General features: G+C 57.0%; 1 protein-coding gene across 1 annotated transcript in view; it reads left to right on the top strand.

Annotated features, from left to right (window-relative positions):
- Positions 1-743: 743 nt before the first annotated feature.
- The window catches only part of PADI1 (peptidyl arginine deiminase 1), a 40525-nt gene continuing 26938 nt past the window's right edge, over positions 744-14330 (top strand). Inside the window, exon 1 of the mRNA XM_020877996.2 lies at positions 744-1040. Within this exon, the coding sequence (XP_020733655.2) occupies positions 949-1040 (92 nt within the window). The 5' untranslated portion in view covers positions 744-948. The remainder of the gene's footprint in view (positions 1041-14330) is intronic.

The following is a 14330-nucleotide window of genomic DNA, read 5'->3' on the forward strand; positions in this document are numbered from 1 at the left end:
TACAACTATCATCCTGCACGTGCAGAAATGGAGCCATAAAGACATTGACGAACCTGCCAAGATCATAGGATGTTAAGTGGCAGAGCTGGGATTTGAACCCTGACAGTCTGATCACTCCGTGCTTTTATGTGCTAACTGATCCCTTAACGCATTATTGACCGGAGATGTATTAATACGTCTTTTGTTACCCCAAAGTTATTAGCTGGAGATGTTTCAGTATTTACCCACATAAGAAATCACTGGCCACAGGCCTGAAGTGCAGTGTTAGTCGCAAAGTCATGTCTGACTCTTGTGACCCCAAGGACTGTATCCCACCAGGATCCTCTGTCCATGGGATTTTCCAGGAAAGGACACTGGAGTGGGTTGCCATTTCCTTCTCCAGGGGAATCTTCCTAACCCAGAGATTTAACCTGGGTCTCCTTCAATGCAGGTGGATTCTTTACCACTGAGCCACCAGGGAAGTCCAGGGCAGTAGTTTCTGCGAAAATCCCCCGTCAATGAAGTGCTGACCTTCGAGATAAGATCTGCAGGCCCCTCAGACAGCACAGGGCCCTCAGGAACCGCTGCCATCGTCGAATCATTGCCGTGAAGACTGTCACCGAGAGTCAGGATGGAAGCTAAGGGGGACGGGGGCTGCTGGGAGCTCATCTTCTGCTGGCAGCTGAGCTCTGCTCCGCCAGGGTCTCAGCTGAAGCCCCCCTCCCCATTTCCCAGGGAGGCTTTTGGCACCTCCTCCCTGAGCCTGGTGGATTGACAGGCCAGGAGGGATGGCATGGGGCCAGGAGGTGGGGACCGGGCTCAGGGCAGGCTCTTCAGGTCAGAGGATGAAATTAAAAGGGAGGAGGAAAGCGCCAGCCCGTCAGAACTCACGCCCCTTCCTGGCGGCAAGGTGCCTGGGTGCGGAGCTGGGCAGCAGGGTGCACAGAGGTCAGACGCTGGCGGGTCGGGATGGCCCTGCAGAGGGCCGTGCGGCTGTCCCCGAAGAAGCCCAGCTACGCTCTGTGTGCCGTGGGGGTGGAGACGTACCTGGACGTTCACAGGTGAGAGCGAGGGGCCCCCAGCTGGCTGGCAGGGGGCTGGGCGCGGCTGGGGCGCCTGCAGCGGCGGGACGGGCCCCCGGAGGCCGGATTGGGCGCCGTGGAGGATGCTGATGACGGGCTGTTTCGACAGCAGAGCCGGTGGAGTTGCTGCAGCCCCGGGACAGGGAGAGGGCGCAGGTCCCTGCCGGGGCCCGGCTCCGGCACCGGGGTCCCGGCTCCGGCCTCAAGCCCGTGGGCGCGGGAGAGGGAGAGGGCGCAGGTCCCTGCTGGGGCCTGGCTCCGGCACCGGGGTCCCGTCTCCGGCCTCAAGCCCGTGGGCGCGGGAGAGGGAGAGGGTGCAGGTCCCTGCCGGGGCCCGGCTCCGGCACCGGGGTCCCGGCTCTGGCCTCAAGCCCGTGGGCGCGGGAGAGGGAGAGGGTGCAGGTCCCTGCCGGGGCCTGGCTCCGGCACCGGGGTCCCGTCTCCGGCCTCAAGCCCGTGGGCGAGGGTTCCAGCTCTGAGCCCTGGGGCCGCGCGCTGCGGTCTGGTTCTGTGTTCTGACGTCCCCACGGAACGTGTGCGGAGCATCAGAAGGAATTGTTGCTCGAGACGGAGGACTGGACTGTCCTCCCCTGACTGTGCCCTCCGTTTGCAGCTGACGGCCCCTCTCTCTGAAGCAGAGGGGCGGTGTGCGGCAGCTCGGTCGTTGGAGGCCAGCCCGGGCGACCGGGATGAGAAGGGATGAGCTGCGGAAGGAGTAAACGTGTTAGCAAAGGAACAGGACTGAGAACAGGCCCGGGGCTCATGCTTCAGCGTGCTCATAAAGGGAAGGCGCTCGGATGAGCCTGGGGCTTGTGTCTGCGAGAGGGTGATGGGGATGAGGCTGTGGGAGGGCAGGGCCCAGATCGGGGCCCGGGACTCGGCCCAGTGAGTTTCCCCGCACAGCCGCTGAGGGAGCTGGACTTGGGGGTCTCCGGGGGCCTTTCCAGCTCTGACACAACTCTAGTCCTACTAGACCAGACGCACCCAGAGCCCCTGTGGGCAGGGAGGGGGCAGTCAAGGTGAGGAGGGTCTGCCTTCCAGAGCAGGTGGGAACTGGGGTCTGATCCAAGCTGGGACCTGAGCTGGCCCCGCTTTACCTGGCCTCAGGGGACCCCGCCCCCGGGGCCCCTCCGGCAGCCCCTACCCCCGTCTTTGGGACGGGAGCCTGGGGGTGGGCTCGGGGAGCCAGGGCCCCAGGGGCCAGGCCTCAGCACCCAGTTGTTCTGGGGGCCCTGGTCTGGGGCTGGTTCTCTTGCATCTGGGAGATTCCGTTTTCTCCTTTTAACACAGTGTTGCCAGACTTAGCTAATGAAAATACAGGACACCCAGTTTACATTTCAGGTTTAAAGAATAACTTTTTTTAAAGAGTATTGCGTGGGACATACTTGTGTTTTTAAAAGTAACTGACATTCAGATTTAGCTCGGCGTCCCGTACTTTATCTGGCGACTATGCTTTACCATCAAGAGCAGGGACGGGGTCTCTAGTGAGCCCCGTCTTCCTATTCCACACCCCTGCTCTCCTCCCAGGGGTGGCTGTTTCTAGGAGGTAAGTGCAGAACCTCAGGCCCTTCTGAGAAGCCTTTGACCGGGAGCCAGGAGATGGGACTTCTGGTTCTGCTTCCGCTGCTGACTTGCTGTCTGTCGTGTGCCCAGCCTCAGGCCCTCTCTGGGCCCTGGCAGGATGAGCTGAGTCCCCTGTTGGGTCCAGGCTGGTGGTAAAGCACCCACACTCGGCTTGGACAGACTCAGGGCCTCCTTCTAGCTCCGCTGGAGGCTGTGGGGTCCTGGGCAAGCTGCCACACTTCTTTGAGCCTCAGTTTCCCCATCTGACAAATGGGGGAGCAAGCTCGCTGATGGTGATGGATGTGTGTGCTCACTCATGTCCTCTTTGCGACCCCGTGGGCTGTAGCCCGCCGGGCTCCTCTGTCCATGAGGTCTCCCAGGCGAGAACACTGGAGCGGGTTGCCATTTGCTGCTCCAGGGGGTCTTCCTAACCTGGGGATGGAGTCCTGGTCTCTTGTGTCTCTGTTTCGGCAGAGGGATTCTGTACCACTCTGCCACCTGGGAGGCGCCGGTGGTGGGTTGGGGGGAGGGCAGTAAACGTGAGCCTGCCTGTGTGGGCCCGGCCCCGTGGGAGGGTCCGTGCCACAGCTCTGACGGGTCCGCTGTCCTCCCATAGCGCCTAGAGGGTGGAGGAGCAGCAGGCAGATGGGCTGTGTGGTGGGTATACGGGCCAATGCCCCTGGAAACCTCCTTCGGGGTCACCAAGCCCCTCGGCATCCCCAGGGTGGGCTGCGGCCTCGCCGCAGGCGCAGGGAAGCTGCCTGGTGGTCTGACTCTGCAGGCAGGGGCTGCTGTGGGGCCCTGGTGAGCAGCGTGAGGGACCTGCTGCCCGGGTCCTTCGGGAGCTTCACCCTGGATGTTGGTAGGGACTGGCATCATAGCCGTGAGGGTCTCTGGAAAACAGAAGTTAGCTCTGCAACAAGTGGGTTTGAAAGTAGACCTTGAGAAGAACGTCTGGCCTCTGAGGTCTCTGATGGGTGGGAACTGGCGACGTGGAGTCGTGGAGCCGGTGGAGGGAGGGAGCGTGGCTTGTCCCCCGGGAAGGTTTGAAGAGGCGCCTGGGACTTCCTGGCGGTCCAGGGGTTAAGGCTTCCAGCACTGGGGCTGTGGGTTTGATCCCTGGTCCAGGAACGGACAACCCACACATGGCCAAGAAAAAAGGGAGCAGGGGGTCCTGAAGCCCACTCCAGGGCCGGGCTGGCGAAAGGAAGGGGCTGTGCCTGGTGAACCCGGGGCTCTCCCACCCTCCCGACTCCCGCTGTGGGTGCCCCACCCCAGCTAGGCTGAGCAAGGGGCCTCTGATTGGCCTTGCTGGTAGAAGGGGGACGCCCCCCCGAAGACGGGGGTGCCGGTCACCTGAGCTGAGGTCCCAGCCCTCCGGAGCCGCGGGAGATGGGCGTGTGGGGTGATGTCACGGGAAGTGATTAACTCCCCCGTGTGCACTCCAGACTGGTTATTTGGGGAAACACCTCTTTTGGGATAATAGTGTGCCCTGGGGTGCCTCAGCCTGAGGAGCCCTAGAAATCCCTGACTTAGCATGTGCTGCGGACCCTGCCCTCTCAACTGGCCGGCTGGCGACCCCCTGCGTCTGACCAGACGGCCTGGACCATCTGTTTTCCTTGCCTGGAGGTGGTCCCCAGAGGACATCTGCCAAGAAAGAAGGAAGTGTGGCATGGGGAATGCATTTGTGAACCGGGCCAATGCTCCCTGATCTGGGCTGGTGCTCCCTGTCTGCCCGGAGACCAGGATCAGAGCCCCGGGCTGGAGACCACGTGATCATTTGTCCCTGGGGATGGAGGGGAAGGCTGGCCCGGTGAGGCTTGGGATGGTCTCCAGGAGTTTTTCTAAGCCTCCCCCAGCCCCGCACAAGCCTCAAAGCCAGATAGACTCTTAGACCCAAGATGGCTGGAATTCTAGGAGCCCAGGGAGGGAGGGGGTTCTCTCCAGGGCCTCTCAGGTGAGCCGGAGAAAAGACCCAATCCGCTTCTTTCTCTGGGGCTCCCTGCATTTCAAGAAACTGTCATACCAAAACGGAGTTGTAAAACTTGTGGTCTGTGAACTTCTGATGTTTACACTGAGTAAATTAATGCTTTTAACTTGTGCAGAAGTACAATGAAGCGTAATTGTGCTCCTCATGGGGTAATTACAGACCTGGTGCCCGACACTAGCTCATGATGACCGACAGGCTCCTGGTGCCAGGCAGGGACCTGGGAGAAACCCCCCTCCTCCTCGTTTCATCCTGCAACTGTGTCCATTCCTTTATGGGAAGTGATGTTAGTGTTCAGATTGGAGATTCTTGGAGGGTAGAGGTTGGGGTCCCCTGCAAGCTCCACGGAGCCAGGAGCGGCCACACCCAATCTGGATGTGAAGTGATGAACTGTGACTTCTTGAAACGTGCAATCCTGGCTTCAGAGAGGGCACTGGTGGTCAGCCACCCCCCGAGTCTCCGGCTGCCCCCCGTCCTGAGACGCACCTTGTCGGTCTTTCTTTCCTCCCCTCCTCTGCCCTGCAGCCCCCGCCCGGCACCTCCACCCCCGCCCCGTTTCTCCTCCCCGCTGTTTGGGTCTCGGAACCTCTCCTGCGCCTGACCGTCTTCTCTTCCATCTCCTACTCCCATCACTTCCAACCCCACCTCCCTCTCCTCCGCCCCAGTTCCCACCTTCCTGTCTCCCTGGGCAGGCAGGGTCCGGCGGTGGACCCTGAGAAAAGACCCCGAGACGCTTCCCCTGTGATGGGAGGTCCTACGCTTTACTCGGTCCAGAGACGCTTTCTTTCCCTTTGCTGTGGTTTCTGAGCAGCTCTTCAGCTCCGCCAAATGGTCCTGATGCTCTAGGGTGTGTGGGGTGCAGGATGTGGGGCCGGAAGGGACTGGCAAGGCCACACCCCGCCGAGGACCTCAGCCCCCGGGAGCGCAGGAGGGGCCTCAGCTGTGGGCTGGGGGTGGTGGTGGGGATCCCAAACGCCGCCACCAGGGGCCGGGGTGGGGGAGCTGGGGCCTGCCAGAACCTGGCGGGGGTCTCCAGCGTACCCGGGCCCAGAGCAGAGAACCCCGCTGCCCTGCGTCTGAGCCCAAGGCCGCCTGAAGCCCTGCCAAGCGCTTCTCCAACACGCCTTCCCAACCACACGCAGGGCCCCTCGGCCCCCACCTGGATCTCCAGCACCGAGCTGGGAGGGTGGGCAAAGGGGAGGTCAGGAGCTCCTCACGAGGAGCCTGCCGAGGCTGTGGTCTGCGCCAGGCCGACAGGCGGCAGGGGAGGAGGCCGGGGCTTCTGGACACGGAGGAGGAAGAAGGCTAGCCCCCGCGCTGACTGGGCCCCGAGGAGGACGTCCCACGGGTGGGGCTGCTCGGTGACCGCCGAGCGCGGGAGGGCTGCCGACGCGTCATGACCCTGCGGGCTGTGTGACCTCGGGCCAGTTGCTGAGCCTCTCTGCACCTGTGTCCTCCCATGCCTGAAGGGGATGATATCGCCTGTGAATTTGGCCCCTTTTCACAGATGAAGGAGCTGCATGATCCGAGGAGCATAGCTGGGCAATTCCTCTTTAGCAGATGGGGAAACAGTCTGAGAGGGGAGGAGAGATCTGTGATTCTGACTTGCCACTCAGGGCTCGTCTCAGAGATGCCCTGGCCCCCAGCCCCTGTTTGCCTCTGCTGGGATGAAAGCTGCCCCCCGCCATCTCCAACCTCCATCGCTGGGCCGGCAGGGGTTCCAGAGAAGGGAGGCCTGGCCCAAGCCCTCCGTGCAGGCTCTCTGGGTGCGGCCTTAGCTGAGCAATGCCAGGACGTCAGGTCTCTGGAAAGGCAAGAAAGAGGGAGAGGACGTAGCTGTACTTGGGGTGGTTCTGCACGCAGGGAGACGATCCCAGCCTGTGATGCGGGGTCTGCGGGCCTCATCACCGCCCCCCACCCCCAACACACACACTGTGTCAACCACAGCCTGGGCAGGCCCAAAGAGAAAGCCACCCTGAGACGGGCTCTGAGCCGTCTGTGGCCTTCACCCCGCTGTGGTCCCTTAGACGTTTCGAGACAGCTGCTCCTTGTCCAGCTCTGTGCTGGGCTGAGGCTCTTGGAGACAAGACAGTCTATGCCCGCCCGCGAGGGGCTCCCACCTTAGTCTGGAGGCTAAGAGAGCCTTCAGGATGTGGACACTCACTGCTGAATCACTCACCTGGTTTTTGGCCGGGCCAGAGACTGAAGGGAGGTGACGGGATCCTCTTCCCCTGGGTCTGCCTGCTGCCCAGGCCCCTGGTGACAGTATGACATGATGCCGGCAGGGTCTTCAGTCCACAGTGCGGGCGGCACTCTCTCAGTCAAGTCTCATGACGAGCTTATGCAGTGACGACTCCTAAGATCTCCATTTTGTGGACAAAGGCGGAGACACAGAGCGGTCGAGAGGCTTGCCCAGAGTCACAGAGCCCGCCTGTCACTGGGGGATCTTCCGTGTGGTTGGGTTTCTGCAGGGGTGGTGGGCGCAGGGCAGAGGGTGAGCTTTGGGGTCAGACCCGAGTGAGGTCAAACCTCAGCTCCTGCCTGTCGCCCCATGTGTGGCCTCCCTGTGACTGTCACGTCACCTGTGAAATGAGAAGCCTGGTAACTGCCCTGCTCAGCAGGCAGGGGTCTCGGGGATGGAGTCAGAGCAGAGAGGAGCACATCGGAGGCTGCGCTGTCCCTGCCCTGGGCGGGTCCCGTGAGGCCAGGCCGGGGTGATTCATCGCTGCTTTCCTGTGCCCAGGGTGGCCCCTGCCACAGCGGGCACTCAGGAAATTCATGTTGAGGCGGAGCAGCCGGCAGCAGCGACAGGACTCGTGAGCTCCCGGGGGAGGTGTGTCCTTTAGGGCTGGCCGCCTCCGGGGACTATTGGCATAGCAGGGCTTGGCCCCCAGCAGAAGGGACCCCAGAGCTGGCTGCGCCAGAGAGGACTTGTCGGGTCAAGTCCAGGACACCTGGAGGGTGGCCCTTCCCGGGCAGGCAGGTGGCTGATCAGATGTGAAGGAGAAGCCACAGGTTTGGCCAGTCTGTTCTGCCCAAGGGCTGCCTACCAGCTTGCCCCTCAGCCTTTCCATCCAGTTCGCATTAGTCCCCCTTCTGCCCTTGCCTCTCCCCAGCAGAGTGTCTCGGTCAAGCCTCCAGGACACCCTGGTTCTCTGTCGCCAGCCCATACCCTTTCCCCCAGCTGGAGGCTGGGTCAGCACCACTCTGCCCTCCCCGCCCAGACCCTTGGCTGGGCAGAGGGGCCCCCTGGCACACACTCGGTGCTTGGAGATGCCGCCCTGGTATCACCCTGCCCAACACCACCTGTGAAACGTGCTGTCCTTAGCCTGACCAGGCGGGTGGGCACATACGTAGCTAAAGCAGGTGAGCCAGGCCGGGAATGACCTGTTGATTTGAATTCCCTTTCCCATCCTCCGTGCCTCCCTTTGTGAGATTCTCCAAGAGCGGACTCCGTTCTCCTTGCAGCCTCCTGATTAAGCTGGTGAACCAGGCCCTGCTCTGGGCCCGGGGCCCGGGGTGAGGCTGAGTCAGGATGCCGTTCTGGGTGACACAGACGGTGAAGGGGCTGCAGGGAGGGTCTGGACCGGGCTGCGGGACACAGGGGAAGGAGACAGGGTCCTGGCCCGACTGGGTTGGGCTGCTGGGGGCTCTGGGCAGAGTGATAGTAACAGCAATGATGGCACCAAACGCTTAAGCACCTACTGTATGCCAAGCACTTTAGTATATCACTCTCTTTTTTAAAATTCTAATTTCTTGGTCACACCGCAAGGCATGTGGGATCTTAGTTCTCCGACCAGGGATTGAACCCATGCTCCCTGCTTTGGAAGATCGGAGTCTACTGGACCGCCAGAGAAGTCCCATGCCAAGCACTTCAAATGCCGCCTCTAGCGGAATCCGCCCAGCAGCCCTAGGAAGTAGCTCTTTGGATTACATCCATTTTACTGAGGAGGAAAATCGAGGCTCAGAGCAGCTGGATGACCGAATCCCAGGCCATATGCCTCCCACAGCCCATGCTCTGCTCCACAGAAGGGGTGGCATTTGGAAGAGCTCAGTCAGTAAGGAATCCACTGCAAGGCAGGAGACCTGGGTTCGATCCATGGGTTGGGAAGATCCGCTGGAGGAGGGAATGGCTACCCACTCCAGTATTCTGGCCTGGAGAATTCCATGGACTGTATAGTCCATAGGTTCGCAAAGAGTCAGACACGACTGAGCGACTTTCATTTCATTTCATTTCATTTCAAAGAGTGCAGAAGGCTGCCTCTCCTATCCCCGTCCCAGCTGTGAGTTGAAGGGACAAGCTCACAGTCTCATCAGCCTGGCGGTGGTGATGGCAGTAAAGCTAATGACAGTGATGACGCCTGGGAGACTGGGTGCCTCTGGTATGGTAATGACCAAGTTCCTTTCATTTAATAAAGGGGTACTTTCAAATCCATGTCCTCACTTGACTCTGGGCCTGGAGACACACCAGAGCTGCATCCCGGGGTTTGGTCTGATTCAGGGGCTGCATCATGAGACTGGACCACACAGCTGCCGATGAGTTGTGGGGTGTGAGGGTCGGCGGCGGGGGCGTAGGGGTGGTTCCGGCTCACGGATCGGGTGAGCCACAGAGCAGCTCAGGGGGAGTGGAGACAAGTCCCACTGTGGGCGGCCTCTGGCTCACCGACGCCCACACCTGCCTGTCCCACCCCCCAGAGCAGCCCTTAATCCTCAGCTGCACCCACAGACCCAGGAGCCTGAGAGGGGAGGAAAGGCTCTGAGAACCCGTCCTGGAGGCGTGGGACAGGGGAGCAGGGGGCACACCAAGGGAATTCGGCCTGGCACAGCCTGTAGATGCGGAAACAGAGGCCCCTCCCCGGGGGGGTGCACACACACACGCACACACACGCACACAACAACAACACAAACCCCTCCTGCTGGGCCAACCGCAGACACCGGCCTTTTTCACCCTGAGAGGCAGCACTAGGGAAGCAACCTGGATGGGGTGACTGGCGTGGAAGGAAGTGGGGCCTGAGCAGGCGCCTCCCAGAGAGCAGGGATTCCTGCCCGGCCTCCGCCCTGCCTGTCAGGCGCCTCCTGTAGGAAGCCTCCTCTCCCCAGCGTCCACCCTTGTAGCAACTCCGCTGGCCCCTGCTGGGGAGAAAGCAGCTGAGACCAGGATCCCAGCACCCGGAGAGGGGTGAGCTAGTTGTGAGCTGCGGAGGAAGGCTGGAGGTAGATCCAGACTGCAGGGACCAGGCTGGGCTCGGGAGGCCCTGACAGACCCTTTTCCTTGCACTGTTATTAAAGTTTTTATTGGAGTAGAGCTGGTCTCAGGTGCTACTAGTGATAAAGAACCTGCCCGCCAGTGCAGGAGACCTACGAGACTCAGGTTCGGTCTCTGGGTCGGGAAGCTCTCCTGGAGAAGGGAACGGCAACCCACTCCAGTTTTCTCATCTGGAGAATCCCATGGACAGAGGAGCCTCGCGGGCTACAGACCATGGGGTGCAAAGAGTCGGACAGGACTGAAGCCACGTGGCGCGCACAGGCTGACTTACAATGTTGTGTCCGTTTCGGGCGTTCAGCAAGGTGAATCAGTCACACACACACATATATCCGCTCTTCTTTAGATTCTGTTCCCCTACAGGCTGTTTCAGAGCACTGAGCAAAGCTCCCCGTATGTGCTATAACGTAGGGCCCTGCTGGACAGCAGGTCCTGTTTAGTTATCTGTTTTATATGTTTGCTGTTGTTGAGTTGCTAAGTTGTGTCCAACTCTTTGCGACCCCATGGACTGTAGCCTGCGAGGCTCCTCTGTCCGTGGGATTTCCCAGGAAAGAATTCTGGAATGGGTTGCCATTTCCTTCTCCAGGGAGTCTTCCTGACACAGGGACTGTATTTGAGTCTCCTGCATTGGTGGATGGATTCTGAACTGCCAGGAGAGCCCATTTTATATATAGTAGTGTTTATATCCGAGTCTTCCAGTTTATCCCTTCCCACCCCTTCTTACATTATTATTGTTATTATGATGTTCTACCAATATTCCAAATAAAGGGTTGTGTGCCCAAGACTGTGACTTGGAAATGTCAACTTTTGCCCAAAGCTGGGGATTGGCTCCAAGGAACCCTGCTTCCCTTGAAAGGGCTGCGTGAGCAGTGACTGTCCCCAGGCTCTCCCCGGAGCTGGAACCCTTCTGCAGTCAGCAGGACGCACTGGGGTCCTGCTGACGTGCTCTCGGGGTGTGTGAGCAGGGGCCCTGGGGCTGGATCAACTGAATCCAGGTTCCAGCTCAACCAGCCTGCCAGCTGGGCAGCCCAGGGCACGCCGTCCTGTCACCGAACCACACTTGGGCCCGCTCCCCGGCTCACAGTAAAGCCGGTCTACTGACACTGGGCCGAGGTGAAGGAAAGGGCAGTGTTAATTGCAGGCACTAAGCAAGGAGTCCAGAAAGCTGGTGCTTGTGAAACCTGAACTCCTGGGTAGTTCTGAGGGAAAGGTTTTCAAAGACCGGGTAATGGAAGGGCTGCTGGATGCGTTTCCTCCCAGCATTTCTTGGCTGGAGTCCAGCTGACTTACAATGATGTGCTGGTTTCTGCTATGCAGCCAAGTGATTCAGTTGCACGTGAACACACATTCTTTTTCACACTCTTTCCCACTGTGGTTTATCACAGGGTAGTTTTTTAACTGATTGATCAATACTTTGGCTGCCTCGGGTTTCAGCAGCAATGCCTCACGCAGGATCGTTCCTTGTGGCACGTGGACTCTCTAGCTGAGGTGCTCTGCATGTGGGATCTTAGCTCCCTGACGAGGGATCAAACCCGAGTCCCCTGCATTGCAAGGCGGGTCCTTAATCTCTGGACCACCAGGGACGTCCTTTTTGTAGGATACTGGAGGCGGCTCCCTGTGCTGCCCGGTAAGACCTTGTCGTTTGTCTGTTTTATCTGAAACAGCTTGTCTGCCACCCCAGCCTCCCGCTCGAGCGCTCCCCGGCCCCTCCCTTTGGCAGCCTGTTCTCTGTGTCTGTGATTCTGTTTCTCTTCCATAGCTGGGTTCATTTGCGTCATACTTTAGGTTCCACATACAAGTGACATCATACGGTATTTGTCTTTCTCTTTCTGACTTACTTCACTTGGTATGATGATCTCTAGTTTTACCCATGTTGCTGCAGACTGTGCACGCTCAGTCGCTTCAGTCGTGTCTGACTCTTTGCGATCCTACGGACTGTAGCCCGCCCGGCTCCTCTGTCCAGGGGCTTCTCCAGGCAAGAATACTGGAGTGGGCTGCCATGGCCTCCTCCAGGGCATCTTCCCGACCCAGGGATGGAACCCACATCTCCTCTGTCTCCTGCATTGGTGGGACAGCTCTTTACCACTAGTGGCACCTGGAAAAAGCTCCTCTTTTAAGGCTGAGTAGTATTCTATTGTCTATATGTACCGTACCTTCTTTATCCATTCATCTGTTGATGGATATTCAAGTTGTTTTCATGTCTTTGCTATTCTATTGTGAATAGTGCTACTATGAACACAGGGATGCATGTATATTTTTGAATTACAGTTTTGTCTAGATGTATGCCCAGGAGTGGGAATGTTGGATCATGTGGTAATTTTATTTTTAGTTTTTATTTGTAGACTTTTTTTATTATCATTATCTGGAGTATAATTGCTTTGCAGTGTTGTGCTGGTCTCTGCTGTCCAGCAAGCTGAATCAGCTGTGTGTGCACATATCCCCTCCCTCCACCCCTCTGGGCCGTCACAGAGCACAGGCTGGGCTCCCCACGCTGTACAATCGTTTCCCACTTGGTTATTCTGTCGCTCAGTCGTGTCCGAGTCTGTGTGACCCCATGGACTGCAGCACGCCAGGCTGCCCTGTCCTTCACCATCTCCCGGAGGTTGCCCAAATTCATGTCCATGGAGGCGGTGATGCCATCCAACCATCTCATCCTCTGTCGTCCCCTTCTCCTCCTGCCCTCAATCTTTCCCAGAATCAGGGTCTTTTTCAATGAGTTGGCTCTTTGAACCAGGTGGCCAAAGTATTGGAGCTTCAGCTTCAGCATCGGTCCTTCCAGTGAATGTTCAGAGCTGATTTCCTTTAGGACTGATTGGTTGGATCTCCTTGCCATCCAAGGGGCTCTCAGCAGTTTTCTCCAGCAAGATGGTTCAGAAGTGTCCATTCTTCAGGACTCAGTGTTCTTTATGGTCCAACTCTCACATCTGTACATGATGACCGGAAAAACCGTAGCTTTGACTATACAGACCTTTGTTGGCAAAGCGATGTCTCTGCTTTTTAATACACTGTCTAGGTCTGTCATAGCATTTCTTCCAAGGAGCAAGCATCTTTTAATTTCCTGGCTGTAGTCACTGTCCACAGTAATTTTGGGGCCCAAGAAAATAAAATCTGCCACTGTTTCCATTTCGTCCCCATCTACTTGCCATGAAGTGATGGGACCTGATGCCATGATCTTCATTTTCTGAATGTTGAATTTTAAACCAGTTTTTCCACTCTCCTCTTTCACCCTCATCAAGAGGCTCTTTAGTTCCTCTTCACTTTCTGCCATTAGGGTGGTATCATCTGAATATATGAGGCTGTTGATATTTCTCCTGGCAATCTTGATTCCAGCTTGTGATTCATCCAGCCTGGCATTTTGCATGATGTCCTCTGCGTAGAAGTTAAATAAACAAGGCAACAATATATAGCCTAGTCGTACTCCTTTCCCAATTTTAAATCAGTCCATTGTTCCATGCCCAGTTCTGTTACACTTGGACCTGCATACAGGTTTCTCAGGAGGCAGGCAAGGTGGTCTAGTATTCCCATCTCTTGAAGAATTTTCCACAGTTTGTTGTGGTTCACACAGTCAAAGGCTTTAGTATAGACAATGAAGCAGAGTAGGTATTTTTCTGGAATTTCCTTACTTTCTTAATGATCCAACAAATGTTGGCAATTTGATCTCTGGTTCCTTTGCCTTTTCTAAACCCAGCTTGAACACCTTCAGCTCAGGCACTGCTGAAGCCTAGCTTGAAGGATTTTGAGCATTTCCTTGCTAGCATGTGAAATGAACTCTAGTTTGAACATTCTTTGGCATTGCCTGTCTTTGAGATTGGCGTGAAAACTGAATTTTTCTAGTCCTGTGGCCACTAATGAGTTTTCCAAATTTTCTGGCACCTGGAGTGCAACACTCTAAAGCATCATCTTTTAGGATTTGAAATAGCTCAGCTGGAATTTCATCACCTCCACTAGCTTTGTTTTTAGTAATGCTTCCTAAGGCCCACTTGACTTCATACTTCAAAAGCTATCTATTTTATAGATAGTAGTGTGTATATATAAATGCTATGCTCTTAGTTTGTCCCACCTTTCCTTTCCTCCCCCGAGGTCCACAGGTCCATTCTCTAAGTTAGCATTTTTATCCCTGCCCTGAAAATAGGTTCATCTGTACCAGTTTTTCTAGATTCCATATTTAAGGGTTAATATACACTAGTTGTTTTTCTCTAACTTACTTCACTTTGTATGACATCACTGCAGATGACCTGGTTTCATCCTTTTTATGGCTGTATAATATTCCATTGTGTATATGTACCACATCTTCTTGATCCATTCATCTGTTGAACGTTTAGATTGCTTCCATGTTCTGGCTATTGTAAACAGTGCTTCAGAGAACCTTGGGGTATATGTGTCTTTTTGAGTTATGGTTTTCTCAGGGTATATGCCCAGTAGTGGGATTGCTGGGTCATATGATAGCTCATTTTTT

Source organism: Odocoileus virginianus, chromosome 30 (assembly GCF_023699985.2).
Source record: "Odocoileus virginianus isolate 20LAN1187 ecotype Illinois chromosome 30, Ovbor_1.2, whole genome shotgun sequence".
Taxonomy (NCBI): Eukaryota; Metazoa; Chordata; class Mammalia; order Artiodactyla; family Cervidae; genus Odocoileus; species Odocoileus virginianus.